Genomic DNA, 27,637 nt, shown 5'->3' with positions numbered 1-27,637 from the left:
TCAAGAAAAACAAAAATCCTCCCCACTGGACCAATAAACAATATTCTTATCAACTTTGAAAAAATTGAAGTTGTCAAGGACTTCATTCTTCTTGGATCAACTATCAACACTCACAGAAGCAGCAGTCAAGAAATCAAACAATGTATTGCATTAGACAAATCTGCTGCACAAGACCTTTTTAAAGTGTTGAAGAGCAAAGATGTCAGCTTGAAGACTAAGGTGCACCAAACCCAAGATATGGTATTTTCACTAACCTCATATGCATGTGAAAGCTGGACAGTGAATAAGGAAGACCGCAGAAGAATTGATGCTTTTGAATTATGGTTTTGGAGGAGAATATTGAAAATGACATGGGCTGCCAAAGAACCAACAGATCTGTGTTGGAAGTGCTGCCAGAGTGCTCCTTGGAGGCCAGGATGGTCAGACTTCGTCTCTCATACTTCTGACATATCGTCAGGAGGAACCAGTCGCTGGAGAAGGATATCATGTTTGTTAAGGTGAAAGAGAAACGTCAGATAAAAAGAGATGGATTGGCAATGTGGCCACATCAATGGGGTCAAGCGTGGCAACAGTAGTGAAGTTGGCCCAGAATCAGGCAGTGTTTCATTCTGCTGTTCATAAGATCGCTATTAGTCAGTACCGACTTGATGGCACCTAACAACAACAATATACATCAGATTGCCATGAGTTGGAAGTTACTCAACAACATGGATCCAGGTTAAGAGAAGCCGATAGTCATTACAAGGGGCAGCCAGACAGGTTCAGGGTCCTGAGGGCTGACCCATTGTTTCCTTTTCTGCATCTTTAATTAAAACTAATTAATGAATCAAAATCATTTTCACAGGAAAAAGTTTATTTTGCTTTTTGAAATTCTTCACAATTGTGTATTTCAAAGTATTGAAAGTCGAGTGACGTAAGAATGTACTAATAAAAGGAATGCTATCAATGTATTTTTGTGAAAATACATCAGGGTTAGTAAAAAATTATCTGCACTCTGGTAATTGCATATTTATCAATATTTATTGATAAAATAGAATTTATTTTCATCAACTTTTAAGAAAAGACAAATACATCATTTTTGACATAATCTCCTTGCTTTTCAATATACTTTATCCATCTGTCAACAAGCTTCCATATTCCCTTATTTAAAATGTTTTAGACTGAGCTGTAAGACACAGATGCACTGCTGTCTTCACATCTTCATCAGAGGTGAATCTCAAAGGGTGGCTCTCAGGGGACAAACAGGTGAAAGTCCAATGGAATTAGATCAGGACTATAGGGATGATGCTATAACCCCTTCAAAATGAAGTTTTTCCAGAGTGTAAAACAGTGTGGGCACAGATGTGCAGACGTGCATTGTCACGCAAGAGCACAATGCCCTTGGAGGCCAGTCCTGAGTTTAATCTGAAGTTTAGGCTTCAGCTCTTCAGTGAGCATCTCACTATAAGAAGCCCTGTTGATTGTTGAACCTTTTTCCTGATATTGTTCCAACACTGGCCCTTGAGAATCCCAGAAATTGTAAGCATCTATTTTCCAGCTGATGGTTGACTTTTGAACCTTTTCCTTGGTCGGTGACTGAGGATGTTTCCATTCAATACTCTACCATTCCATCTCTCAGGCTCGTAGTGATGACTCCATGTCTTGTCACCAGTGCCACTTTAAGAGACGCTTACCTTCTTTCAAGTATCAGTTTAAATTTTGTTTGCAGATGTCCAAACACTTTTGTTTATACTTTTCTATGAGTTGTTTTGGTACCCATCTCTCACAAACTTTTTGAAACCCAAGTCTACCGTGGATAATTTATTATTGCATAGGCAGAACCATGGTTGATTTGCAGATGACTTGCCACACAATCCACTGTCACTCATCTGTTCAGCGCAGTCAACTCATGTGCATACTCAATGTTGTAATCACCTGTGGACTTGGACAGGCATTTTAATATAACCAGAGTGCGTGTAATCTTTTGACTCACCCTCGTACATGACACTATTCAGATAGGCAGGAAATGAAATGACAACTGAACATAATACAATCATTACTTTCCCTAAAAAATGTGTCACCAATCTTATTAAGTATCAGAGGACAAATCACTAATATGGTTCTGGTTTCCCAGAAGGTCAAGAAACCAATCTTTTCTTAAATTTGAAGCATGACTAGAGGTTATTCTTCCAAAGAACTCAAAAAGATCAACAAGGGTTCATCTCCTCAATGCCTTCACTAGCCTCAATAGTGGTAAACCAGCACTTCTAAAAGGTCATTTAATTTTAGACATATCCAAGGAATATAAAGAGAAATCAAGCTGGATCAACATTTTTTTTAGACAAAAAAATAACTTGTTTGGTCAAAACTAATGCACAGGGTCAGAAAACAGGGTGGTGACTGCCTGGGAGCAGACATACGTAGTGGACAAGAGGAGGTTTTAGGGTGCTAGAAATATTCTAGTTCTAAGTCTGGGTGCTAATGCTACTGTTGTTGGTAAGTGCCACCAAGTTCATTCTAATTCAGCGACCCTGTGTAGGGTTTCCAAAAAGTGGCTGCTGAGTTTAAACTGCCGACCTTATGGTTAGCAGTACAGTGTTTACCCTACAGTACCACACGAGGACTCCTGCAGAGATGTATTCACCTTATAAAAAAAAACTGAATTATCCACCACTGATTTATTCCTTTCTCTGTATGAATGTCATATCTCAGTTGAAAAAAGAAAAACATATAATAACAATTACCTGTTATATAGCAAAACTGAACTTGTTACATGTTTCTGAACCTTGTGTCTTTTAAGGAACTGATAAACTGGTTGCACAGGCAATTCGAAAAGGAATTTCTAATACTAGCCATTCAATTCCATCATGTTGAGAAAATCTACTGACTTTCAGATGAATCATTTAGATTCACTTGGACACCTCATTTTGTATCTTTTTCTTTTAAATGAAATCACATCTCACATGTTGATGTGGTTCGTGGTGGTGTTGTTAGGTGCCATCGAGTCAGTACTGATCCATAGCGACCTTATGCACAGCAGAACGAAACACTGCCCGATCCTGGGCCAACCTCACTACTGTTGCCATGCTTGAGTCCATCCACTTGGCCAATCCATCTCAATGGGGTCTTCCTCTTTTTCTCTGACCCTCCACCTTACCAAACGTGATATCCTTCTCTAGTAACTGGTCCCTCCTGACAATAGAGCCGAAGTACGAGAGTCGATGTGGTTAGGTTAGACCCATTGCTGTTTCATTGATTCCAATTCAAAATCACAATATAGCAGAGTAAACGTGCCTGGTAGGTTTCCAAGGGTATAATCTTCATGAAAACAGATGACCACAGCTGTTTCCTGTGGAATAGCCGGCAAATTCAAAGTAGCGACCTTTGGGTTTTTCAGTTAGCAGCTGTGCCACCAGGCTTCCTTGACTAGTTTGTTGTTGCTGTGAAGTGCTGTTGAGCTGGTCCTGACTCATAGCACCTCTGTACAGGGTTTCAAGAAGCTGGTGGTGGGTTTGAATTCCCAAGCTTGTGGTTAGTCTATAATAGTAACCAGCTATTGACTGAATCAAATACTAAGTTGGTACCGACCCATAACCACCTTATGCACAGCAGAATGAAACACTGCCCGATCCTGGGCCAACCTCACTACTGTTGCCATGCTTGAGTCCGTCGATGCTGCCACTTGGCCAATCCATCTTTTTCTCTGACCCTCCACCTTACCAAACATGATATCCTTCTCCAGCAACTGGTCCCTCCTGACAATATGTCCAAAGTATGAGAGACAAAGTTTGGCCATCTTGGCCTCCAAGGCGCACTTCTTCCAAAACGGACCTAGCATCATAGCAGTATGCAAGTCATCATAGTATTTAACAAACTGACAGACCAGTGACAGATGTAAATAACTACCTCAGCAGGCTTCAAAAGTTCACGGAAGACAGCCATTATCTTCCAATTCCATTTTCCACAAACAGTTTTTCAAGCCCCGTGGTAAGTATATCATTACTTACTAAGAAATTAAACAGAGTGTGTGGCCCCGGGCAAAGTTGCTGCAACAAGACCTCTTTACAGTATTAAAAAGCAAACATATGACTTTGAGAACTACAGCACACCAAAGTCTTGAAAGCTGTACAATGAATAAGGAAGACCAGAGAAGAAACACATCTGTCTTGCAAGAAGTACAATCAGAATGTTCTCTCAAAAGGAGGGTGGCGAGACTGTCTCATATACAGTGGACATGCTATCAGAGAGACCTGTCTGGACAAGAACATTATGCTTGGTAAAGCAGAGGGTCAGAGACAAAGAGGAAGACCCTCAAAAAGAGATGGCTGGGCACCGTGGCTGAAACAATGGGCTCAAACATCACATCAATGGTGAGCACCGCGCAGGACCAAGCAGTTCCCTCTGCTGTGCATGAGGCGACAGCACCTACCAACAGCAGACAGTACTGTCTAAATAAACAAGAAAAGCTTCACTAGGGGAAGGCTGTGCACTGCTGAAAGTGGCCTGGCAGCACCCCGACCAGCAGGCTGTTGGCACCGAGGAGTGAAACAGGCCCTGGCTTCAACTGTAAGTGTTGCAACAACCAGGAGCACATTATCAGTCCATCGTGAATTCCAAGTAAGGAGCACAGTTAAGTCTGTCCAAGATCATTTCGTACACAGAACTCTAAAGATACTTCAAGAAAATCACAGAGCAGTAACTCTCCAGTGGATACAGAAGAAAGCCGGAACATTTAAAGGGAACTGAGGGAAGATAATGTGAGAATTACCCTCCAGGCTGTTTGTAAAGTAAAAATGCATCCTGTGCTTTCTCTCCAAAAAAATGCACACCACATCTGTTGTCAAGAAAACCAGGAAATAAGAGAATTCTAAACCATAAAAAGCACAGCCTAGAAAACCTTCTGAGGCAGTTCTTCTACATTGTCACATGAGGTCACAGTTGAGTAGAAATCATCTCCCCAACATCTAACAATAACATGTGGTTTAAAAGAAAAATACAGTCCAAACAGCTTATGGACTATATCCACACAGTCTTCCTCCCAAGGGGAAGGAGAGTGGACATAAGCCCACTGTGCTGCTACCGTCATTGATTCATTCAATAAGCGATCTAATGTTCAACTCCTGAGCCCACCCGACACCCAATAATTGTTGTTGTTGTTGTTAAGTACCATGGAGTGGGTTGTGACTCATAGTGGCCCTGCATAGGGTTCCGAGGCTGTAAATCTTTACGGGAGCAGACCGCCTTATCTTTCTCCCGCGGAACTGCTGGTAGTTTTGAACTGCCGACCTTGAGGTTAGCAGCCCGATTCATAACCACTATGCTACCAGAGCTCCTTAATGTTGTTGTTAAGTGCCGTCAATTCGTTTCCAACTCAGACTCACCCTACATAAGAGTTTCTGAGGAGCACCTGGTGGTTTGAACCACCCACTTTGCAGTTAGCAGTCTAGTGCTTATCCTACAGCACCAAACCAGGGCTCCACACCCAACAGGAGATATTTATTCTCTGCTCTGATGTGCTCTTACTGACAAAGTTCCAGGAAGCCACAGAAAATGTCCCTCGACTAAGACAGACATGGAATTTTTGAAGGGCTCAGGGTAAGATTCATAATGAACAGACTGCAGGCATGCCAACATGTGTGTGGGGGGGGGGAGGACAGGGGGTCTATAATGCAAGGAAACAGGTAATTTCCAACTAGTCATGCAGAAAGCCAGTGAGTTTCTCTATTTTTTCTGTTCTTTTTTAAGGTTTGATAGACTATAGGATGTCTAGTGTGGTGCTGTAAGATCAACTCTGGGCTGCAAACCACAAGATCAGAGGTTCAAATCCACCTACTACTCCTCAGAACTGTAACCAGGGTTGCTATGAGTCAGAATTGACTTGACGGCACTTAACAATAATAATATTATAGGCCTTCAGTGGATAACATGACCTAAATTTATTTTCAAAACAAAACAAAAGGAAGCGTAATTATGTTCATTTTCATGTACAAAACATTGCCTCCTTCAAATTCCACACATAGGCTTGAGTTTCTGAATGGAAAGGCTTTCTCATTGCAACTGGAGGGAAAAAGCCTTCCACTTGTGGTATTTGTATTCTATCAGCACTGGGTACCAAGGTTGCCTCTCTCTGGTTCCAAGGCTTCACTGTTGAAGCCATCTGACCACGAAAGCTAAGACTTTCTGGGGAGGAATCTGTCATTCTGACCTGGCCCCTCTACAGGGACTGTTGTACTTAAACCAAAAGGACATCGGTGCCACCTCCTCAGTGTTACAATGGGACCAGTTGCTATTTTTCATAGACAATATTTTGAAGGTAAACTGCCTGCCTTTTATTCTAAAAGTTAAAAATGAATACAGTACCTGAACCTCCTCAAAAACCATTGCTTGTTCCTGGTTAGTTAAGGTTGTGAGGTGCTTCTGGAGTTCTAGTTTGGTTTTGGAAGTACTCATTCCTATTGAGAAAAGAGGAGGAGAAGAGACATGAAAATGCTCAACATGGAAGTTATGAGGCGAAGTTACTTAACACCTTGCATACCCAGTCCCTTCAGAGCCCCACCCACCCGACTGCTTGGCATTACACGACATCTCAACTTGCTGCAGGCTCTTACGATTCGATGGGAAGTCTACTCAAAGATGAAGATGACAATAGCAACAAGCATCTTTGTAAACTTCTTGCAAATTGAGGGCAGGTTTACAGAGCAGATCATCGATCTTACATTCGACAAATCAGACAGTTGGTTTCATCTCAACTGCTCTCCCCTCAATGTAAGATCACACATCCCACTTCCTCGCTGGGTTTCATGTTTCCATTCATCCTCCTTTTCCCACCCTTCTGAATTTGTCAGGGAACAAATGCTGCCCTCCTAACCCTGGTGTGGCCCTGTGGGTTAATGCACTGGTGGTGGTGGTTATGTGCTGTGGAGTTGGTTCTGACTCATAGCAACCCTGTATAGGGTTTCCAAGGATGTAAATCTTTACAGAAGCACAAAACCTCATCTTTCTCCTGTGGAACAGCTGGTAGTTTCGAATTGTTGACCTTGAGGTTTGCAGCCCGATTCGCAACCACTACAGCTCAATGCGCTGGAGACTGCAAAGTTGGTTTGAACCACAAGGTTGGCGGTTCAAGCTCATCAGCCACTCCTTGGAAACCCTATACAGGGTCACTATGGGGTGAAACTGTCTCAATGGCACTTAACAACAACAACAACCGTCTTGAATGGTTAAGCATTGTATGGTGTACGTACCTCATTAGGGTTGTCCCTTTATATACCCATTGCTTGGCTGCTAATTGATCCACAGGGATGGAACTAACATTTTAAAATTGAGCCTTCAGGCCTCTGCCTGTCTTTTCTGTGTCCCCCGTGGATGAGCTACTAGGCAGGATTTGGCAAAACCTCCAAGCAGGAGAACAGTGTCAGATGTACCTCCCTAACTTAGGATGACCAGGCCCACTGATGAGTCGGTGTCCCCCAGAATCAATTCACCTCCCTCCCATTCCACAGCATCCCTAACAGGGAGGCCGAGGGTAGAGGTTGATGCCCAAATACAAACCACTGCAGTTCTCTCGCCTCCCCGAAAATTGTCAGCCTTGTCTGTTTGAAACCATACAAAGAACAGCCAATATTTCTTAAGTGATTGGTCTGCCGCTTTGCTAAACACTGTACATGCATAATCCTGTGCCGTGTGCTATTGCTAATGTCCCCATGTACTGGGGTCCCTAGGTCATGCCAACAGGTAACTTGCTTGGTGACTAGTGGTTTGAGTCTACCCAGAGGGTCCTTAGAAGCAAGGACTGGTGGTCCTCTTCTGAAAAATCAGCCATGCGAAAGCCCGTGGAACACAGTTCCACTGGTCACCAGGAGCTGGCTCGGTTTTTTAAATGTTATCAATGAAGAAATTGAAGCACAGCAAAGTCAGAATTTTGCCCAAGGTCACCAGCTAAGTAAGAAAAAGAGTCAGACTCTGAACCAGTATCTGTCTGCCTCCAGACACCAAACTATTAAGCCTCTACTGTCTCCCTCAAGTCACCTGCCTTATGGGTGGCTTCAAATCAAAAGATGTAGGTCCAAGTGCAAAGCATGTAGATGGGTTCTGCCAGAATGCAGTCCACTTAACACTTCTGGTAAGCTATCAGGCCATACAGGCCAGGGAGCAGGTACCAGATGTCACTGTATTAACTACTTAAACATTGTATTTAATTGTGTTTACGATAAGCACTCCATAATCAATAACTAAAAACCCTCCCCAAATACGATGGGTCTCTCACAGTCTTAAGCCCATTTTGGAAATATACTGTTTGATGAAACTTTCACGTGTTGCGGAGGGGGGAAATGCAAGTTCAATTATGTACTCTTAACAGCCTTTACCAAAATCATGAAGTTGAGACTATTTTTCACGTTCAGCATGTATGAAGAAACCCTCTAAGGCAGAGGTAGAGAACGTTTTTCTGCCAAATTTTTAACAACAATTGCGGGCCACACAAAATTATCAACTTAAAAATTAGCCTGCTGTATTGGGCCAAACATTTAATTGTTGTTATTGTTACTGTTGTTGAGTGCCATCGACTCGGTTCTGACCCATAGCGACCCTGTATAAGGTTTCTGAGGAGCAGCTGGTGAGCTTGAACTGCTGACCTTGTAGTTCAAAGCGACTTTGCAGTCCAGCACATTAACCCACAGCGCCACATTTAATCAACTCACCCCTAATGCAATGGCTGTAACTGCAGTTGCCTTGGCTGGGCCAGCGGGCCGGACGCTCCCAGCCTGCTCTGTGCAGTGTTCACACGCATCTTTAGTATGCTTCAGCTCACTTAGCCTTTTTTACCCACCACAAGACAGAGCACTCAGTCTCCACGATTCGCTCACCTAGCCCCTCCCACCGGTCTCTCACCACCAGCGGCCTCCTCAGTGGGTGGGTTCTGCCGCAAGGTTCCATGTCCATGGCACCCACACAGAGAAGCCCATGCAACATCAAAACTGTTTATGGGGGAACAGAGATTTAAGACCAAAGCACCACAGGACAATCAGGATGAAGGAGATTCCCGAAGTACAGCTAATCCCCTCCATCATCGGTGCTGAAGCTCGCTCTTACTAGAGGGGGCGTTAATGAACGGGTCTGCCCTGCTGACTGGTGGGAAACTCACTGAGAGCAAAGACAAACCTCAGATCAACTTTTTCTATCCTCTCAGTGGAAACAGAACTCATTCTATGAATTGCCAACATGTTCCTCTAAACTTTATGATTAGCAGAATGCTCGGTAAATACTACTCATTAGACCTAGTGATTGTAAGCAGTTGGAGTACCCAACACAGACACACCTGCATGGCCTGAGTGCAGTTCACACTGGAGCAAGTGGTGAGCATTATCACTGTGAAGGTGTATCTGTTCTGGCTTATGGATCCCCAGGGAGTAATTGAACTACATTAACCCACCGAGAAAGCTGTCTTTAAATCTCCCTTTCCGTGGCCATGTCATCGACACTCTCCACAGCTTATGGAGTTCCATAGCTTCCTATCAGTTATGCTGCTGGTGCTGTGGTTCAAACCCACAACCACTGTGTGAGAGAAAAGATGAAGCTGCCTGTTCCTGTACAGATTTACTGTCTTGGAAACCCTAGGTAGGATCACTATGCGTAACTGACTTGATGGCAGGAGGTTTGGGGTTTTGTTTTTGTTTATTAGTTGATTTATGGGAACATGAGTTTGTCTTTTTTTTTCTTTTCATTTTTCAACTTCATCAGTTTTTATTGTGTCTCAGGCATATAAAGGGTTTTCATTTTATTGGGAATGTTATACAGCAAAAAGGAATGGCTACCTTGAAGAACACTACAAATGGTAAAATGGAGCATCAGCGATAAAGAAGGCCCCCAACTAGATTGGCTCAGTGGAGCAGTGACAGGCTCAAACGCAGCAAGGATTGTGAGGCAGGCGCAGGCCCCGGCAGTGTTTCAAACTGTTGTGCACAGGGTCATTATGAGCCGGTACCAACTCGACATCACCTAACAACAACCTGGAAAACTGTCCAGAAAATAATTAGCATCTCCTCTCTTACAAAAGCCTCGAATCATGTGCCAACTATACTCTTTGAGCTGCTTCCCGGTACGTAGGCAAGCATACGCTGATCAGGCTTCTCGCCGTGCCATTTTATGAATGTTTCTACATTAGCATGGTGGTAGTCATGTGCCATGGAGTCAGTTCAAACTCACAGCAACCCTGTACAGAGTTTCCGAGGCTGTAAATCTTTACGGAAGCAGAAAGCCTCATCTTTCTCCCGCAGAACAGCTGGTAGTTTCAAACTGCTGACTTTGAGGTTCACAGCACAATTTGTAACCATTACGCTACCAGAGTTCCGTACATTAGCATAGGTTACGGATTTTTATCAGGTAAAATGATGGATTAAATGATTACTTATAAACTGACAGCAATAAAATCCCTACCTTGATTAAGCCTTCTACCTAACACTGTAAACGCTAACCCAGACCAGACAGAGTCATCATGTAAACTTCCATGCCTTCCAGTTCCTGCTGACAAGGATCTGCCTTACTGTCAAGGCCAAAGTCACTACTGTCTCCTTACTAAGCTCTCCCTCATCTCGACAACCACTAAGGAAAGGCCACTGAGACCCTGGGAGTGCCTCTGGGAGGTTAAAGTAAACCTTGTCCTGCCCCAGCTATAGTAATCACTTGAAAAACAAAGTCAAAAAGGAGTCATCTTTTTGCTTCATTTTCCAGAGCAGTGTCGGGCCAACCGCTGAACTCTCCCAGACTGTCAGATGACTATGGTCAAAATCTGTCTCGTCTAAAAAGGGAAATCACATCCAAATCACAATGCTGTTTTTCTTTACATAATTACCGCTTCTGATATGTATTGAAGATACTCCAGAAATGATCAAATCTGTTAACTTTTTACAAAAAAAAATTTTTTTCATCTGTTTTCTTTTTTAAACATCATGTCACTTCCCCCAGTGTTTAAAAAAAGCTTTAGAAAGCCTCCCATGAATGGAGTAAAATGCAAAACCACGGAGAGAGAGAGATAAGCAAACCTCTCTGTCTTCTGGTCATACTCTCCCCTTGGTTGCACAGAAGGTGTCCGTCTCTCTTACCAGTGGCTGTTCCCCGAGTCCTGCTCAGGACGCATCTCTGCCATCCCACTCGGATACACTCAAACCTGGAGTTGCAGAAACCTCTCCACTTCTTAAAAACAAACGCTGGTGTCCCTCTAGCACATGGCCTCCTCTTTGGAAGACATGTTCAATGAACCAAAAGAAGAAACACCCATCAGGTACTGTTGAGCAGATTCCAACTCATGGCAACCTTGGTGTGCCGAGGACCCACTCCACAGGCTTTGCCATGGCCATGACGTATTCAAAGTAGAAGCACTCCTGGGTGGACTCAACTGGCCAACCTTTTGGCTAGCAGTCAAGTGTTTAACTGTTTGGTGGCACGGAACAATCTGGGACTTTATCATCTGGAGCTAAAATCTTGGGTTCAACAGAGGCTAGTTTATTTCTAGACTTCTTTAATCCTCAATTTACTTGTCTGTAAAATATGAGGGGGTCTTCAAAAAGTCCTGGGGAAAATTCCATTATCTTTGAATTCCATTATTCCACACACTCTTTTCAGATCCCTACTGAATAGTCCCTTTCCCGCTCAGAAATGTGGTGAAGATTCAAATGAGCTCCTGTTGTTGCTAAGTGTCATCGACTTAGTTTGACTCATAGTGATCCTATATAGGGTTCCCAAGGAGTGGCTGCTGGGTTTGAACCCCCAACATTTCAGTCAGCAATCTAGTGCTTATCCGACAGCAGCACACCAGGACTCCATAAACAAATAACACAAGTATTTAGCACAGTGCCTGGCACATCTGAAGTACTGAACAGATAGATGCTAGCTGCACATCATGAGCTTTCATTATAGTTAATTTCTAAATCCAATTTCTAGAAACCATAGTCAAAATTCAGTTATTTCTTTTATTCCTTTTCATTCATCCCTCATCTTCAACCTTTCTTCGGCCCCCATCCCTACTTCAAAACGGCCATGGCAGAAGTAACTGAAGACCTTCTATTGAGAAAGTCAGTGGAACATCTTCAGCTCTTGCTAGATCTCCCTGTGGAGGCCAATATGACTGACCCCTCACAAACCAGATGCCGTAACTTCTAGTTAGCTAACTCCTTCAGTACTTCCGAGGCCTTTGGAGGGAAGACAGCAGAAGGGGGAGCAGTTTTTCTTCAACCTCCCACACCAGCATCACACCTGATACACAGATGATATCTACTACGAGTTGAAAGTTACCCACGATCCTACATCACACACAAGCCTGTGTCATACAGAAACTTTCGGCACATGTGGCCCAAGGTTTTCTTGTGCACTTTCTATGACCCCTCCGGAGGGTCCCTCCACTCACCCTCTATCCTCTCGCAGAGTTTGTGCAGGCTCTGCACAGGGCAGCCCTCACACAGCTGAGCGGGGGTCTTGGAGGTCCGCTGCACCGCAGCCACGGAGAAGGCCTGCTTCAGGGTCATCATAATCTCATCCACCTGATGGAGAAGACAGGAAAAGGCAGCAAACTGCACAGCTGATTTGAGGGCTCTGTGGAACGACTCAGCATTTACAGGTTTCACTGGTCGCCAGATAATAACTGCAGTAACTGCTAGCCTTGCCGGCTGAGAAAGACTACCCAGAGGCACACATGTTGTTTTAAAGGGAAGAAGGCAAAGAACTAAAAACACATCTGAGGATAAAGACCTCTGCTCAAGAATCCAAAAGAATACGTTAAAAGGCTAGAACACAGTGTGACAGCAGGCAGGTTCTCCAAAAATACTGAAAATTGAAAATGTCCACTAGCTAGCTTGTTATTAAACAGTCATGGATGAATAATTCAAGTCAAATAATGACATGTCAGTGAGGCTGTATGACTTGGCTATAGGGGAAAAAGTCAGTGAGGGTGAAATTCCTTGTAAATAAGGCATCAAAGTGAAAATGCTGAGTCTTCTCTTACCAGAGCTTCATTTGTGCACTGAAACACGTAACAGACGAAATGAAAGCCTCCACCTCCCGAAGACTCTCTGCAGATAAACCCAAAGTGGTCCACATGTCGAATACCCTGGGGGAGGCCGGGAAAGGAGAATGGAATGTTGGGTTGTGATCAAAAGAGATTCTCAAAAATACAACTCAAGATGAATAGACTCCAATTTTAAAGAACACTACAAAATTACTTCTCTCAGATACTTTAAGATGAAAACATAAATAAGAGCATCTCTCAAATATGATGAAGACTAACATCATTTTACAAAAATGCTACTTTGATTAAGATCCAACCATTGAAATTTTCAATGTTCATTCTAGTACGAAATAAAAGAAGTGGATGAAAAGTAACATGGCAAATTTGAGAAAACTTGAAAAAGCAAAGCAATTAATACACAATACACACACTCATGCACAAAGGTTAAAATAGTTATAACATATTTAAACTCCTGAAAATAATAAGCAGATAAACACTAAATTGGTATGAAGAGCAAGTAAAAAGATACACACACAGAACAGGAGAGCTTTGAAATATAAGATACTAGAGCCAAAGCTTTCTCATGGCTTCCAAAGAGCTCTTCTCAATAAATATTAATATGCACACTTGTTTTGTAATACAGATAAAAACATCTTCCACCAACATGAATATGGCAATGCTTTCTGAAAGCACCAGCACACAGAGATAAGAGTGCTGAACGCTTGAAGTCCAGGCAGTCAAATTAAATTGCACACTGCACTACTTATGAAATAATTCAGCTATTACATAAAAAAGCAAGCATTTAGCATTAATATTTGAACTAGAAAATAGCAGCAAGTCATGAAAAAACTTTTTATACATAACGTCACTCGCAGCTCAAATATTTCCCAATCAATGAGTAGTCACGGGCACACCCTTACATCTCAAGTAATGCTCTCCAACGGCAAATGAAGACTATTCTAAAGACTGTGGAGAACCATTGTACTCTGATACACATCGGGTTGCCAGGAATCAGAACCAACTTAACAGCAACTGGTAATGACTAACAATACTGGTAAAGGTTACTTCTTAGGGGCATATGCTATAGAAGAACTTACTCTTTATAAATGGATAAAGAATGCTATTTTGACATTCTGCAGAAGAAACTGTCTTTTTGAATATTTAAGGAGAATACATTATAATTTCGCAAACATGGAGATAGTCATTCTTATTAATAATTATGGAAATGATAAGTTGTTGTTATGCAATACTGTACGGTCAGTTCTGACTCATAGCGATTTTATGCACAACAGAATGACGCACAGCCGAGTCTTGTGCTTTGATTACGTTTGAGTGCACTGCTGCTGTCACTCTGTCAATCCCTATCCCTGGGGGGCATACTCCTTTGCGCTGACGCTCCACTTTACCAAGCACGATGTTCTTCCCCATGGACTGGTGTTGTTAAGTGCCATCGAGTTGGTTCTGACTCATAGCCAGCCTGTATAGAGTTTTCCAAGGAGCAGCTATTGGGTTTGAACTTCCGATGCTGTGGTTCACAGTCCAATGCTGATCCTACAGTGCCACACCAGGATTCCTCCAGAGGCTGGTCCCCTCCGAATAACATGTCTGAACTATGAAGTATGCTTCTAAGGAGCATTCTTGCTAAATTTCTTCAAAGATAGGTTTGTTTGTTGTTCCGGCAGTCCATGATCATCTTAACGCTCTTTTATAATATTATAGCTTAAATGCGTCGATTCTTCTACAGTCTTCCTTATTCACTGTCCAAATTTCATATGCTTATGAGGCAAAAGGGTCAAGCGCACCTTGGTCCTTTCACACTGTAACACATTAAAGAGGTCTTGTATAGCGGATTTGTCTAATGCAATAGGTCGTTCGATTTCTTTGATTGTGGATCCAAGCAAAATGAAATCTTTGACAACGTTAATCGTTTCTTCCTTTATCATGATGCTATTTACTGGTCCAGTTGTGAGGCTTTCTGTTTTCTTCATAATGAAGGGCAATTCAAACAGAAGAATGTAGCTTTTGATCTTCATCAGTAAGTATTTCAAGTCCTCTTTGCTTACAGTAAATAAGGTTGTGTCATCTGCATATGTTGAGACCATGGATAGATATATAATCAGGTGTAAACGGGAACACGACTATAATAAGCTTTATGGGGATTGGTTCATAAATCGACAGTCATAATCAGGAACTGCCTGTATACCAATGCACAGACAAAGAAATTCAAAGACACAAATCAAGTGCATCCCCCTTGTAGTCCATCATCAATAGGACAGATGTCACAAGAAATCATTTTTGAACCCACTGCAATTGAGTCAATTTCCATTTACCTGAGAGCAAAATGATATCTCCTTAAAATTTTTCTCAAATGCTATTTTTTTGGTGTCAGGGCTGATGAGGTAAACTTCAGACTGGCCAATCTTAAAAAAAGAAAGAAAGAAACTAACATGAAAGTTAAATTTGAATTTGTCATACAAACTTTTAGTTTTATTTCATGATCTATGAAAATAAAGGAACAAGCTCCTAGAAAATTCTTACTATATAATGGTAGGAAATCATTCCAAAAGTGGTTAACTTCTCCTAAGGATTTCCTGCATCCTAGAATGACTATCGCTATATTCACCTGCATAAAAGTCTTCTCCTTTGTGAAAAAAGGACCAAATATCCAAAAAGTAGCAAAGTCTCAGATAGAATATCCTTTTTGTATGAAAATGAGGTTTCTACATAAGTGAATCTTGCAGACAACTAAGGCTTCTCTTTTTAAACTTTCAGAGCATTTTCTAATGATTATTTTTGACTGCAGAAACCCTGGAAGGTACATGTACTTGGCTGCTACACAAGGGCATTTAAGTCCACACAGAAGTGCCTCAAGGGCTCCTGTAGGACCAGCACTGGACTGCAAACCACAAGGTCAGTAGTTCAAACCCATCAGCTGCTCCTTGGAAACTCTATACAGGGTCGCTATGAGTTGTCACCAAGTCAACGACACTGAACAACAACAACAAGTGCCTCAGAAGGAAGACCTGGCTATCTACTGCAGAAAAAGCCAATGAAAATCATGTGGAGCACAGTCCTACTCTGATAGCAACTGTATACCGTGGTTTTAAAATGAAGATTAATATATTTTTTTCAGTACATATTATGTGTTAGGCATCTACATGTATTTACTTACCTGACTTTATAAAGATAGCACATTAAAATAGATGCATATTGCCTCACTGACTTATCATAATGTACATCTACTATGGTGAAGTCTTGGACTCCCAGAGTAGCGCTGCAGGATAAGCACTGGACTGCGAACCACAAGGTTAGCAGTTCAAACCCACCAGCTGCTCCTTGGAAACCCTATAGAGGGTTGCTGAGTCACAATTGACCCGACTTAACAACAGTGGCAAAGTTTTCTGATGCAATTCCCACATTAATTGTACACCCGCACCCACACCCCAGCTGGCTGTAGGTGGCTGCCTCTCTGGCTTCCAGGTCTCCAGATGGCTAAGTTCCTTACATTCTTGTGTATGTTTCCTAGTTTTTGTTTCTCAGGATAAAGACGTTAGTGGTCGTATCCTGATGTTGTGTAACTCACAGTTGCTTCTCTTCCTTTAGACTTTTCGTACTTTGCTGTTAAGGTACAAATCAGAGATACAAGCCTGTTGGAAACTAGGGTGCAAATCAGGAGTAATTACACTCTGAATGTGGAGTCAGTTGAGACTGCAGGTAGACAGCCTTTTACCCTTATCCTTCCATGAAGACAGTATGATGAAAAAACGTATTCCCTGTTAACAGGCAACATCTTTCTGAATTAGACGAGACTGTATGTCTCTTTTGAGCAGAAGCTAACACGTAGGTACCTGCCTTGCCTACAAGACAAGAGTAAAGATAGGAACGTTTGTCAACAATGAATAACTCTTCACTTTGGATGTGTTTAGTCTCTTCGGAGGATACCTCTAGAATGAAGACACCTACACATAATGCAGATAATCTCTACTATTAAAAAGAAGCTTTGAAATTCTAATTGAGAAGCCCTAAAGCATTATTATTTAGTTGTGGCTGAGGTGTAAAGAGAAAAGCAGAACTTAAGATTAGGTGGGGCTCTTGGTTCCCTGTCCTTTTTCCTTTTCCAACATGTTTATCCAATCATCATGTCTCATTGACTTGCCCTTTTGAGTATGTGTCTATCTTTCCTTTTCCATCCTCACTGCCTACATATTCCAAGCTACCACCATCTCTCACCTAGACTACTGCAATGGCGCATAACTCTTCTCCCCTATCTACTCTTGTCCTCCTTGAAGCACATCCTTACTCTGAAGCCCCAAACAGTCAATATCCATCTATGCTTCAAACTCTTGGGTGACTGTCCATCCATCTTAGGATGAAAACCAAGCTCCTGAGTAGGACCCATGAAGTGATGTCTAGGGAAACCCCTGCCTCTCTCACCAGCCCAATCTCCCAAACTTGCCCCTCCTTGCTCCCAGCGGAGTCACTCAATAAGTATTCACCGAGCACCTACCATGTATTGAGCTCATTCTAAACATTCATGACAACAGCAGTTAACAGAGAACAATCCATGTCTTCATGGAGATTGCCATCTCAGGGGAACAGGAGCCAGAAGATGTACTGTTGTCTATCTGTAATTATTTTAGACCATGACAAGTGCTACAGAGAAAAACCAAGCACACAAGTGGGATAAGAGATTGCTAATAGCCTCTCTGACAAGATCATTTCAGGCCAAGTTAGCATTTCTGCAGACACCTACAGGCAGCAAGGAAGAAAGACCCATGAAAATCTGGAGAGGAAGCCTGCCATGCAAAAGAAAACAACAAATGCCAAGGCTTTAGGGTTTCGCCCAGGATATCCCAGCTCTCTGGTGGGCCTTCTCACCTGCTGTTCATGCCCCCAGGATACTCAGTCCCAGCTGAGCACACCCAGCCCTCTGTTCAGTCACAATCTCCTTCCGGAAGCTTTCTCTGGGGTCCCAGCTATTCTTGCAGCAGCCCCTGCTTCTCCTTTGTAGAATTCCTCACAATTGTAACTAGATATTTACTAGTGCCATCAATTGCTTGCCATCTAGCTCCCTTCAAAGCAAAGAACATTTAAAAAAAACAACAACAACAGATAAAGTTGGGTCAGCTCCAATTCATGCTGATCCCACATGTGTCAGGCGAGACCTGTGCTCCACAGCGTTTTCAATGACTGTCAAGAGACTACCAGGTTTTTCTTAGAAGGTGCATCTAGGTGGACTCGAACTTCCAAACTTTTGGTTAGCAATCCAACTGTATTACCAGCGACTACTCCCTGGAATCTAACTGCCATGTAGGAAGTCTCGTTCACTGTTGTTTCTCATCTACTGTACAGGAAGTACCTTAAATACAAGTTACTCATTCAGTACTTAAATCAATGAACTCAACAATTTTTCCAGTGACAAGAGTTTTGTTTTGTTTTAATGTATAGATCTCAGACTGAGTCACAAGTCTAAATATTAACATAGAAATATATGAGGTCAAAGATGAAAATGGGAAGAAATAAATCAGCCCTATGAACAAGCTCCAACAACAACAGTGAACAACCACATCTTCTTGAATATAAACCTGAATACACAGCATTAACCTTTGCAGCCAACTTCCTAGTCTTCGCCAGTTCACAGCTGGGTCAGGTGAACTGGCGAAGTTCACCTATATGCATACCAATTTACTCTGATGTAAAGGGCTCCCTGGGTGGGCAAGCCCCACCCAGGAGACACCTAGATGTGCTTGAAAACCACCCAATGCCAAGCCCACAGCCATTGCGTTCTGTGCAGCTCCTACCAACCCGAGCACGGCTGCTCCACAGAGTTTCCAAGGCTATAGGTGTTCCTGGGAGAAGACGGCCTCGTCTTTCTCCCTTGGAGTCTGCGCCACTGACCTTATGGTTAGCAGTCCAATGCTTAGCCCACTACGCCAACATGAATTCTTGGTTGCAACCCAGAAACCCCCAAAATCCAGGGGCAGCTCCCTTGTCCATTCCTTTGCTGGCATTTACCTATGAGCGTTATGTTTGTCCCCCTAGAAAAAAGTAAACTCTTGGCTAAACTAAGATTTCCATTTGGGTACACATTTCAAATATCCTGCTGTCCAATCATCCTGACAATTATCCTGGTTAACAACAAGTAAAAGTTTTATAAATTAATGAAAATAGGTTAAGAGAAGACATTTCCAACTGTAAGATTTTATCCAAACGTATTACTTGAAATTAAGACACATTGTAAAAATCCACTTGGGGGCCGCTTTCACATATTTTAACATACTCTCCGTCCCAGGAAAAAAGGTGTCATCATAACCATGGGAGGAGGGCAGGATACAAATCACACAAGGATACAAGATGGATTCTCTTGCTACTTTCCCTGCAGGGGTCTAAAAGCACCATAATTAAACTGAGAATTTTATCCTGAGAATAGAATCTATGAATTCACACACAACTGCCAACAACAATTTACTAGAACCTCTGCTCAATACAGCACATCTTTTGAGCAGAGATCTGAGTGGGGACGAGCTTGAGGAGCAGTATGATTTTACCGTGAAGAGCATAGTTCGATTTTCCTCAATATCTGTTGGCTGCACAATATTGTGTCCACTAATGAGGTGATTCTCAATATCATTTTCCTCAAAGGAACTGAAAAAACGACTACTTCTTAGGCTTCCATCTTGAAGTTCCTTCTTAAAGGCCAAGGAGCAAAGTCCAGGCTGGGAGAAAGATTTCCGCATAGGTCTCCCGCCCTGTTCCTCATGACCCACCGGCTGGAACACAGAGCGGACTCTATTTGTTAAGGAGAATCCCCCTGCAGAGTTTTGGGACAGCTGGTCAAATTCTGCTTTACGGCTACAACTGATGTGATTGAACTTCTCGATGCACTCGTCTATCAGCGCTGGGGGGGCTTTCTTGTGTGCCACCGTCACTCGGCCACAGAAGAGCACCTCGAACTTCTTGGCAAACGTATCATCAAACTCCGATGGGCAATGGAGCTCCTCCTGGCGGGCGATCTTCCCAGCCTGTCTGATGGAGCTGATGATCTCAGGCACCTACCAAAAGAGGAAGCAGTGTTACTTGGAACATAGCAGTGTCGGCAGACATTCACACATTGTACATGACTGAAGGAGGGATCCCATGTAGAGTACGGTACTATAAATGTCTTCCCATAGGAGGTACACAACTTTTACAGAGGAGAGAAGGGGAACACTAGTAGGACTAGGAAGCAAAGCCTGGTGCTCAACTTCTAAAAAAAAAAAGAAATCAGCCAATGAACATTCTATGGAATGGGAAAGTCCAAAGCATTCCATTTTTATTAAGCATGGGGTCTTCATGAGTTGACGGCCCGATTTAAAAGCAGCTGACAACAACCACCTGTGTCAGGGGCTGTGCTCGAGGATTTGCATGACCACCACACTCTTCCAAGTTAAGTAAGCAGTCCATGGATGCATACAGAACTCACTGGTAGAAGGACAAGGATTTCAACCCAATTGTGTCCCACTGCAAAGTCAAAGGTCTGCTCTGGAGAAGAGTTGTCTTTTAAAGTACTTTTCCTCCACTGTGACTCACCGAGACCTCATATAGTAACAGTTATTCCAGGATTCATGGCACTGGGTCCCTAGAAAGTCTTTCAGATCACATGGTGGGATGAAACTGGCAAGCAAAAGCTCTGGAGGAAATTATAAGCTATGTATTCAAATCATAATTTCATTATTTTCTTCAATGACAATAGACAATTAATTACTTAAGTTCTATATTTTTTGGTACGTGGCTGCAATAATGGGCACAAGCATGCATAGTAGTAACATCCTGAGGATGATACATCCTTTTCGGGGGGTGGCTAAAAATCCAAATTATTTGTCAGCATCTCAAGGCAATAGAATTCACATCAAGTTTTTCACTTTTGGCCTGTGATTTTTCATGAGATCTGGCCGCCCTGAGCCCACACCCCCACCTGAAGCACCGTCTCCACAGCTTCGCTGCATACTAGTAGGGAGGCCTCTTCAGCTTCACTCCACTGTGCTGACACTAAGTCAGTTTCAGTATTCACGGAATCCAGGGGGATTCACAAAGTTCATGGAAATTTCCATTATCTTTTAATTCCATTTTCCAATGAACTTTTGGAGTCCCCTTACATTTGTGAATTCACCTATTTGCTAATAATAATAATAAGTGGGGCACTGGAGAACCGCGTCACAAATATTTTCATGAGCACAGCAGCAAACAATTCCCAGCTGTAAGTGAACAAGAATCCGTTAATTCAGTGTTCACAGCAACTTTGTAGAACATAACTACAGCGAACAAGAGTCAACTGAATTAGTTAGGTCCTTGTAGACATTTGAGGTTGTGGACCTGACGTTCGTGTAGGGGTTCTGAGGGGTTTGTGGCAGAGAAAGGGGTGGGGGCGGGGGGGCTGCCCAAGAAACTGGTTCCCAATGAGCTCTCCAGAGCCCGACCTAGCCCAAACCAAGGCAGAAGAAGAAGAAGGTATCCATCTCTCACTGATGCTATCCTGAGTCTACTGTGTGTAGGATCTGTGCCAGGGGGCACTCCTGAGCCCACAATCAAGCTGAGGAGGGAGAATACAGTGTGTTTCATTCTGTTGTCTATAGGGTCACTGTGAGTTGTTAATGACTCGATGGCACCTAACAACAATAACAATGTATTTTCTGATAATTAACGAGTACGACTAAAAAGCTAGGAGATTCTGATAAAGGACTACGCAGTGAGCATCATTATCATCATGTTGTGCACAGGGTAGCTATGAATTGGAACCGACTCAACAGCACCTAACAACATCATTATCACAGCAACAAAGTGAGACATCTTCAAACGGGACTAGAAAGCCTTTGGTTTCTAATGTAAAATCATGATTAAGAGAATGGACCACAGGTTCTCATCTGAGATGGTATCATCCATCCCTACTGCCAAAACCTTCATCATTAGCTTCTTATAAAATCCTTCAACAAAGCAGCAGCCATAACGAACGATGAGACCACAGCTGTAATGAGCAAACACCCGTGCAAGCATTGAAATGGTGTACAGTCTTCAGACTAGATTTTATACTCACGGCCAGTGAAAACAAGACAGACAGACATTTAACTTTGAAAAGGAAGACGGGTCAAGTTTTTGTTATGACCTAACACCCAACCCCCAGCCCCCTTTTTTTTCCCCTTTATTCTAAAGTAAGGAAAGTTCCATTTCAGGCCAAATAACAACATTATGCTGTTGCTACTGCTGCTGTTATATGCCACCGAGTCCGTTCTGAATGTATAGGATTTCCAAGGAGCAGCTGGTAGGTTTGAACTGCTAACCTTGTGGTTCTCAGTCTACAGAAGGGGGAAAACTAAATTCCTTTTTAATTAAGGTCTAATATCAACCAGTAGTAAAGGGAGGTGGTTTCTATAGATTTTACAACTGTGCTTACATTCAATGTTCGTAACATAATCCCCAAAGACCCAATGACTAGAAAGATTATTCTCTTTGTAATTTCATATCAAGCACACCTTACAAACAATCTCTCTGTCATAAAATTATGATATATCTTTTCAACGTATTTTATCATACAAAGACTAAAAATATCACTAGGGATGCTTCCTATTTAAAATAATGTTTCCTGAAGCATTACGACTTTTTAGCAACATAAATAAACTGAAATATCCACAAATGTCCAGCACCTATTTGCACTGAGTGTTGGTTGTGATGTAGCGTACTGTGGACTATGACATGGGGAACCTAAAATATGTTAATAATCTCAAAAAAAAAAAAAAAGACAGGACTGAAAGAAGAAAGAGGTAGACATTTTAGGTTTCCTTCACATCTTTGTCAATATTCAGTCCAGGAAAAACAGTAATTCACTCTTGGCAAAACACAGCCTGTTTTTCTGTTTTAAAAAGAAAGCTACTTCTATGAGGATATATATATGTGTTGTTATAAGGAGCTCTGGTAGCGTAGTGGTTACGAATCGGGCTGTGAACCGCAAGGTCAGCAGTTTGAAACTACCAGCCGCTCCGCGGGAGAAAGATGAGGCTTTCTGCTCCCGTAAAGATTTACAGCCTCGGAAACCCTGTACAGGGTCGCTATGGGTCGGAACCAACTCAATGGCACTTAACAACAACAACAACATTGCTATTAGGTGCCATTGAGTCAGTTCCGACTCAGCGACCCTATAAGACACCACGACCCTATAAGACACCGCCCAGTCGTGCGCCATCCTCACAAGTGTTCTTTGAATCCATTGTTGCTGCCACTGTGTCAATCCATCTCACTGAGGTCTTCTTTTTTTTCTGTTGACCCTCCACTTTACCAAGCATAATTTCCTTCTCCAGTCTACCACCAACATGACCAAAGTAAGAGAGACAAAATCTCGCCATCCTGACTTCTAAGTAGCATTCTGGCTGTACTTCTTCCAAGACAGATTTATTTGTTCTTCTGGCAGTGTATGCTACTTGCAATATTCTACACCAACATCAAAATTTAATTGTACCAATTCTTCTATGATCTTCCTTACTCACTGTCCAGCTTTCACATGCATATGAGATGACTGAAAATACCACAGCTTGTGTCAGGCATACTTCAGTCCTCAAAGTGAAATCTTTGTTCTTTAACACTTAAAACAGGTCTTTTGCAGCAGATCTGCCTAATGCAATACATTGCATTCTGTACCCGTACAGATTTCCAACCAAGGAAACCTTATCCAGGGTTGTAAAGAGTCAGAACTGACTCCATGGCACACCGACCAGCAGTCAAAGACCAGAAAGTCTCTTCCTGCTACACTCTAGAGAGCCTAATTTGTCAGACTTCATTTTTCTTGAGGGTTGTGAAGGTCAGGGTGAGGAGTATGCCAACATCGAGAAGCACCAGGTTGTGAAATACAGGTAGAAAGGAGAGAGCTGGCATTTTAAAAACAAAAATCACTGAGTTACTACTGCCTAGAAGAGTGTAACATTTTCAGATTATCTGAAGGCAAATGACATATTGCCAAATAGAAGTACAATCATAACTTGCAAATAGTTTAAAATCTATTGCTCTTTAACCATTGTTGTTGTTAAGTGCAGTGGAGTCGGTTCCAACACACTGTATACGGTTTCCAAGGAGTGACTGGTGAGTTTGAACCACCAACCTGCAGTTCAAACTGACCTTGCAGTCCAGCACATTAACCCACAGCACCACACCAGGACTGTTAGTTACCAAATTGGCTATGACTCATAGCAACCTTACGTAAAACAGAACAAAACGTCGTCTGGTCCTACACCAGCTTCATGACTGTTGGTTTGACTCTTCGGTGGGGTGACTATGTAGTGCCTTCCAACCCAGGAGTCTTGTCTTTCAGCACTATCATCCTAGTTGCTGTTGGTACGAAGTATCTATGAAGTGCCTTTGGGTCAGTTCCGACTCGTAACTATTTAAATAGACGCTTCTTTAAGGCTTTATTGATAAGTATAGTTCTCCTTACCAGAACTGAGCTAGGACACGCAATTTACACTGACAGACGGATTGGATCTGTACATAAAGAGCACTAGCCAAGATTCAAACCTTGGGCTCCTGCTGGAAGACAGAATTTTCCACTGAACCACCACTGCCTCAAATGCCAACATCAACTCCCCATCTGTAAACTTAATTCACAAATGGCCTCAGGATAAAAGTTTGTTGTTGAGTACTGTGGTGTTGGTTCTGGTTTATAGTGACCCTGCACAGGGTTTCCAAGGCTGTAAATCTTTGTTGTTGTTGTTGTTGTTATGTGCCATGTAAATCTTTACAGGAGCAGAAAGCCTCATCTTTCTCCCACAGAACAGCTGGTAGTTTCGAACTGCCGACCTTGAGGTTAGCAGCCTGATTTGTATCACTATGCTATATGAAGTGTTTCAAGGAGATCATGGAAAAATGGAATTTCCACGAACTTTTTTAAGCCCTTTCATATATTTCATGTCACAATATTTACAACAAGCTCACAGACTGTGTGTGGCCAATGGTTTATTCCCACCAATGTGATCTGGGTACGTTTAACAAAAAGATATTTTTAGTTTAGTTACGGCAATCATATGTACGTCACTACTGCGCCTAGATTAGCAGATAAAGTAAATCAACATTACAGCATAAACTACAACAAAACAGAGCCTGAAAAACATGTTACTGGGTTCACTTCAATAAGGATTTGGGGTTTGGCTTTAATTTCATTTCACACTGGAAAGCAGAACAAAAATGTCAGATAATTAATATCCATCACCAACAGTTAATGAAGACACAGGTCCTGCTCAGTTCTATATAAATTTGGTTAAGCCTCTCTTCTGGTGACCTATTTTAAGTTTATACTGAAGCTCCATTTAAAAAAAAAATTAGCCTGAACTTTGCTCAGAAAGACAACAAATATTTTTAGACTTCACATACTAACAAATGCATAGTACAGTCTGATGTGTCACACACAGATTTGAGAATTGCTTTATAACTAGCTGAAAAATTATATGCTAGGAGAATTTGAAATACCACATTCTGGTAGGAAAATCCTTTTTCATTTAGACATTTGGGTCAAACTTCCTTCTTGAATTAGGGATGTTAAAGGATTATAAACATATGTAAGTGTCATTTTATTCGCAAGAACTTAGGAAACAGAAACAGTATTTGGAATGAAAAGTCATTCTATTTAATGCATCTGTTTTTCTGCTGACGAATAACAAATATATGTGACTCTTAAGCAGTCTGGTACGTGTATTTAAAATGCCAGAGTTTTCCTGTAACACGAAAACATTCCAGAGCTACAAAAATATAGCAGGACACACAGCACTTTGTCCACTGGATGAAATCTTTTCTCACGGTGAAGACTTAAAACATTTCAAATAGAAAACAACCTGTTCAGAATAGTTCTCCAGAATGAACAGAACATTTGTGTGTTGTTTTTGCTGTAAAAGGGATTATTTGTCATTGTTGGTCAAGAACAAGGTAAACTAAATAAACCAAGTAGTTCTACCCTGTCCTCTAGGGAGGCTAAGGGTCAGAATCAACTTGATGCCAATGGGTTGTTTTTTGGGGTCATTTCCTCATTCTCTCTTGCATGCCTTAAATGTTACACAAACTCCATAATGTATCTTCTTACTATCTTAAATTATCAAAAGAGCAAAAACTAGCCATCCACACTATCTAGATAAGATCAATGTAAGCATTCACATTATGCAACAATTTGGCCTGTTAGGACTTGATTCAAGCATAAAGTCCAGGGAGTGGTTATGTAATTTCCAATATAAAATGACAGCTTCTTTCACACAAGCAAGAGTCCTGGTAGGACCAGGCCTAGACTGAGAACCACAAAATCGGCAGTTCAAACTCACCAGCTGCTCTTAGGAATCCCTATACTGGGTCACTACGTGTCGGAAACTACTAGACGACACTTAACAATAAACAACATCACACAAGCAGGGAGTGTGGTGGTTCTGTAGAACCGAAGCACTGGACTGTGAACCATAAGGTCAGCAGCTTGAACCCAGTTTGAACCAGCTGCTCACAGGAGAAAGATGAGACTTTCTGCTCCAGCAAAGACGTACAGCCTCGAAAACAGGTTCACTATGAGTTGGAACCAACTAAAAGTCATTTAACAACAAAAAAGTACACAAGCATAAGCAAAGTGAATGATTGTACTCTTTAAAAGTCAGTCCTGAAGGAGGAGGTCTGTCTGTCTGTCTGTCATGGCGTCATGTGGTGAACCAATGTCTCAAGTAGCCGCTCTGAGCTTACAATTAGACAACAAGTCAGAGTAATGTGTAAATTTTCAAACAGAGAGGTCAGATTTGCTCATTAGCTGCTGAGGAAGCATCTGGGGATATAGGAAATGCTAATGGACTGCTAGCCCCGAACAGGAAGCCAGCCAATATTGTTCAGCCCTCTGCCTTATCTTTCTGGTTCTCTGGCTCTTAATCTTTCATCACATATAAAATAGAAGTACTATTAGCCAGCTTCGCTAGCTCTGAAATGGCATGAAATAATTGGATAAACTCTCAGGAGCTTTTAAGTCCTTGAAGATGGTTTGTGCCAATACAATATCCAGTGTCATATTCCAGAACAATGGCTTGACTGGTTCACTATCCCACGGCCATCCAATCGATTCCCCCTTATAGCAACCCCCGACAGACTAGAACTGTTCCCTAATGTTCCCAAGACTACAAACCTGGGTGGGAGGACACACCTCCATCTTTCTCCTGTGGAGGAGCTGAGTGTTCAAACAGCTGACCTTGCAGATAGCAGCCCAATGCATAACCCATTACACCTTCAGAGCTCCTTGATAGTTCAGTACAACCTTCTAATTAAACAAACAGCCAATAAAGAAACTGAAATCCAGCAGCAGAAATGATGGATGGAATGGCTGCAGATGCTAAGAAAAGAAGGTAAGAGATTCTAAGAAAGGAAAAGGAAGGGAGGAATGAGATGTCACTGTAAGAGTAGGAAATTACTTTGTGTTGTTGTTGTTGTTAAGTACCCTCGAGTCAGTTCCGACCCATTGTTGTTGTTGTTGTTGTTAAGTGCCGTCAAGTCAGTTTCGACCCATAGCGACCCTGAACAGGGTTTCCGAGGCTATAGATCTTTACGGGAGCAGAACGCCTCATCTTTCTCCCACAGAGCAGCTGGTAGTTTCGAACTGCTGACCTTGCAGTTCACAGCCCGATTCGTAACCAC

The 27,637-nt window shown here is 42.2% G+C and overlaps 1 protein-coding gene across 4 annotated transcripts in view; it reads right to left on the bottom strand.

The window, feature by feature from the left end:
- The window catches only part of TBC1D1 (TBC1 (tre-2/USP6, BUB2, cdc16) domain family, member 1), a 385,492-nt gene that overhangs the window by 171,483 nt on the left and 186,372 nt on the right, over nt 1-27,637 (bottom strand). For 2 of the 4 annotated variants that reach the window (XM_006876212.1, XM_006876209.1), the window contains exons 2-6: nt 19,525-20,028; nt 15,307-15,396; nt 12,974-13,078; nt 12,380-12,512; nt 6,340-6,431 (exon numbers count right to left, since the gene is read on the bottom strand). In XM_006876212.1, coding sequence (XP_006876274.1) covers nt 6,340-6,431; nt 12,380-12,512; nt 12,974-13,078; nt 15,307-15,396; nt 19,525-20,028 — 924 coding nt within the window. The remainder of the gene's footprint in view (nt 1-6,339; nt 6,432-12,379; nt 12,513-12,973; nt 13,079-15,306; nt 15,397-19,524; nt 20,029-27,637) is intronic. The other 2 variants (XM_006876211.1, XM_006876210.1) reach the window with 2 other exon arrangements.

This window comes from Chrysochloris asiatica, unplaced genomic scaffold (genome assembly GCF_000296735.1).
Source record: "Chrysochloris asiatica unplaced genomic scaffold, ChrAsi1.0 scaffold00364, whole genome shotgun sequence".
In the NCBI taxonomy this organism is placed as follows: domain Eukaryota; kingdom Metazoa; phylum Chordata; class Mammalia; order Afrosoricida; family Chrysochloridae; genus Chrysochloris; species Chrysochloris asiatica.
Note: the sequence above shows the minus strand (reverse complement) of the source record. Positions and strands in the feature narration are given on the sequence as shown.